Below are 3852 nucleotides of genomic sequence, written 5' to 3'. Positions count from 1 at the left end.
ATAAAGCCCTTCCGGAAATATTGTAACGCGGTACACGTCAGCCACGTGCCTCAGAAATGGCCGAGATATTTGCGCGAGTTTCTTTTTCACCCCCAGCATTTTTATATAGGATCAATTTAAGAGCGTGCAACGCATTTCCACCCCGTGGAGGCAATTAAATTAAAAGTCCCACGTATCAAGACAAGTAATTTCTGCTTTTACGGCACGTTCGGGCGGACTCGCGTATCAGTTTACGGAACAATGCAGCTGCTGAAGGGATAAAAGTGCCTCTACCTCAGAGTTTCGGCGCTAACAAAGTTATTTACCGCGTCAGGCGCAAATGCCAATTTAAGAGGTAACCGCTATAATGACGCTGAAGTCAAACCGGCGAGCTGATAAGATTTAACTTGTTGAGCGCCGCGACAGACATCGGGCGTACTTGGTACCTAGCGAGAAAATACATCCCCGTGCAACAAGAAACTTTAACTCTGGAAATGGTTCGGAGCATTTCTGGATGTCGGCGAGTTAATTCCGACATTTACATTCGCGTCGCTCTCCTCGATCGATGAAACGCTGATTTCTCGACGGTGACAAGTTTGACAACGGAGACGCGTTCCTTGCCGCGCGACGTAAAGTTCTGCCTTCGCGAATTAAAAATTACGAAATGGAGTACAAATGCAATTGAATTGTCTCAATGTCGCAAACTTTCGCTGTCGAAAATTATCATTTCTTTCAATAGCCTTCCGTTTCTCAGTTAAATAATAGATAACGACCCCTTCAGTGCGCAATAATAACAAATCAACTTATTTCTGGTGTGTGTAAACGAACAGTAACATTTCATGCGCTTGCTAAACTTTTATTATTATCTCTACTTGAAACTTCCTTTTGTTATACCCGTGTAAAATCTCTTCCCCCAAAAATAATACTGAACGTTTACACAGCAAAGGTTCATACAGCACGTAAGTTACATAATTTATATATATATTTGATTTTCTAAGGAAGGTTCGCTTTCCTTTTAAAAACCTCTTCTACTTCTTTATTTCTAGCATGTCTAATGTTTCCGTGACAAACGAACGCCATAATAACATTATGAGACTGATGTTACATTCAACTCTCTTTTACGACGAAACATATACTTGTACGACACGTGCTGTCGCTCTAGAAAATTGCGATCCTGAGTAAGGTCGACACGCATCGCATTCAGCGGGATGCTCGTAAAATCCTTATCTATTTAATACCTAAAAAGATGAAGATATGTGTCGCAACGCGATGTTGAAAATAACAGAACATCCGTTCGCGACGTAAGTTATGCGTTCAGATAACGCATTGCCGTTTAATCTTCCAATACGTTTGAATTATACGTATTCGCTAGAAATAAATTGATTACGACTTACCTCAAAAACAGAATTGCGTCGTTAATGTACACTTTTTGCAGATACTATATCTATCTTCCTGACACAACCCGTATTTTCGACCGTCAGTCTGCAGCATCATTAATTTATCTATCGTAGGGACACACGTATCACGGTATCCAAACTCATCAGGGGAGGAAAAACTCAAGGGTCAGGGCTCAAAGAAGTGTTTCTTTCGAGGGTCAGGCTTCTTCATTCGTGACACGACCTTAACTATTTCTGTCAGGCAACCAATTGGTTATCCAGCTACGCTTCACCTGAACATCTCTTTTATGCTTTCTTTTGTTGATGAGTTATGAAATATTTAATGTAAGATTCTTGAGCAATAAGAAAACAGATTCTACCGTTATTCAAGAAACTTGTATCATAATTACATTAAAATTGGTACACAATATTCGCGGCATTTCGAAAAATATTCACTTTAAAAAACAAGAAAATAACCATTTCTACCAGCGCAGATCAACTTTAGTCCCGGTTCAACTCAGATACTTTGTATCTTTTTACAATTCTTGAAACTAGAAAATAATAACAAGTAAGTTACACCGAGATCAAAGTTAATCTGCATTGACAGAAATGGACATAAAAAAGATAAAATGCTTACAAAAATTAATCAAATAATTCTTTCTAATTTGACACCTTAAAATAAATTTTGTCTAAAGTTTCACTTCATAACTCGCCTAATACTGTATTCGACTCTGTTCCCGTAACAGGTTTTACTTTTCAGTGGTATACAAAGTGATATGTGTACCAAGAAAGAATAAACCCCCAACATATGATTTCCGCCTCATTGGCGAGGAAAAAGAACGCGCGGGTCGTACCCTTAAAGAGCTATCTTTTCGGCGATCCACGAGTCAGCCCTTCAGTTTCCAGTCGAGAGGATAACATCGGAGTGACCCTGCGGCCATTCCTGAGGATGCGGGACGAGATTTAACGGGGCTAATGCGAAATATCTTGTTTATTCGACAACAGTTTCGCCTCCTCCGGCGTGGAAGCGCGACTATGAAATTATTGTACAAAAATTATTGTGCTCCGCTGTACACACGTATGCCCTGGTAACTATTCACAGCTCGTTCAAATGTTATGTACTAGAAGACTCTTATGAAACATAATGGTATATCTTCAAAAAATTCGCGAACCCTCTCGGTTTCGCTTCGACGTTCACTCGCGACGCGTTACTCGCGAAGTTACGTGTAAGGCACCTTTGTATTATTGAATTTTCAGACCGATGTAAATCACCAAATAATAATTAAACGACAAGACGATGACTCAAAGAATCCCCCCCCCCCTCCTTCTCGTCAAAGATACAAGCCGGAAGCTACACGAATCTGCGATCGATGAAATCGACAGTTTCGCAGAAAAGCGACGAGTCTGTCGTGAGTTTCCCTTCGGGGAGTTTCTTTCCCCCCCCCCCCTTCTTTACATTTTCATCCTTTTTAGCTCCCTTACACCACGGAATAGTCCTCGAGCAGAGTCTCGCCAAAATGAGTTACAACGTAATCGTGATAATACATCATTATACAAAGTGGTTGCCCGATGATGAGGCTCGCCCATACGACGATGTTGCCCCATCTGGCGCCGCAGTATCGCTCTGCCATCTTGCTCAGCACCGACAGTGGTATCTAGAATGAACAATTAGCGTTGCACGACCGGAATTTCCGTACTTAGGGACGGACAGGGTGGATCTCGTACGTGCGCGCAAGATGTAGTGCGCCACGTAACTTCATGTAAAGCATAGCAAATGATGTTGCAACGTCTGAAATCCCGGAGTATGACAAAATCTGCATGACGATTAAAGGCACGCCAACTGACATCTGTTAAGAGCGGCTAACCCGCGTTAACCCTCCACTAGTCGCTCTACTTTTCACCCGTGAACGATCGCAATGTATCTCACAGTTACGCCAACTTTCCCATTATTTTCCTCTGCTTCTTGAAACCATTTTTCCCTCACCGACACTTGGCTAATAGACCAGGTACGTAAAAAAAAACATTGAACAAATTGACAAGTATTAAAATGGATTTAAAAAAAGCGAAAAAGCTGAAGTGTTGCTATAGCAACGACGATACAATGGCCGCGTTTAGCGGAAATACCTACGTTAAAACAGTTGTAAAAATTCGTAAATTTAATTGGAGTATGCTCTTCGAGTCTGCCATAATTATAAGCATACGCCAATCTGATTCAAGATTTTTACGACAGTTGGAAAGCAACTTTTTCCGCTGAACGCGGCCATCGTAGCCTGAACGTGTATCTATTGGATATTGCGATTAACGGAGGGTCAACCCTAGCGCTTTTGCACATGTTCTTTGTCCGATTACGTTTAATTTGCTCGGAATTTTGAGCTCTCTCGATCGTATTCTTTCATTTTATTTTCCAGGATCAACGACGATCATAAGAAATATTATTCAAACTGCCCAAAGTCGTATAGTCTTTGAAAGATCACGAATTCCTTGACACTAGAGTCAA

The 3852-nt window shown here is 41.2% G+C and overlaps 1 protein-coding gene across 1 annotated transcript in view; it reads right to left on the bottom strand.

Moving 5' to 3' along the window:
- Positions 1 to 2328: 2328 nt before the first annotated feature.
- The window catches only part of LOC105564389 (diacylglycerol O-acyltransferase 1), a 114238-nt gene continuing 112714 nt past the window's right edge, over positions 2329 to 3852 (bottom strand). Inside the window, exon 12 of the mRNA XM_012016713.1 lies at positions 2329 to 3010. Coding sequence (XP_011872103.1) covers positions 2834 to 3010 — 177 coding nt within the window. The 3' untranslated portion in view covers positions 2329 to 2833. The remainder of the gene's footprint in view (positions 3011 to 3852) is intronic.

This window comes from Vollenhovia emeryi, unplaced genomic scaffold (assembly GCF_000949405.1).
Source record: "Vollenhovia emeryi isolate VEMERY1.0 unplaced genomic scaffold, V.emery_V1.0 DF939165.1, whole genome shotgun sequence".
Taxonomy (NCBI): Eukaryota; Metazoa; Arthropoda; class Insecta; order Hymenoptera; family Formicidae; genus Vollenhovia; species Vollenhovia emeryi.
Note: the sequence above shows the minus strand (reverse complement) of the source record. Positions and strands in the feature narration are given on the sequence as shown.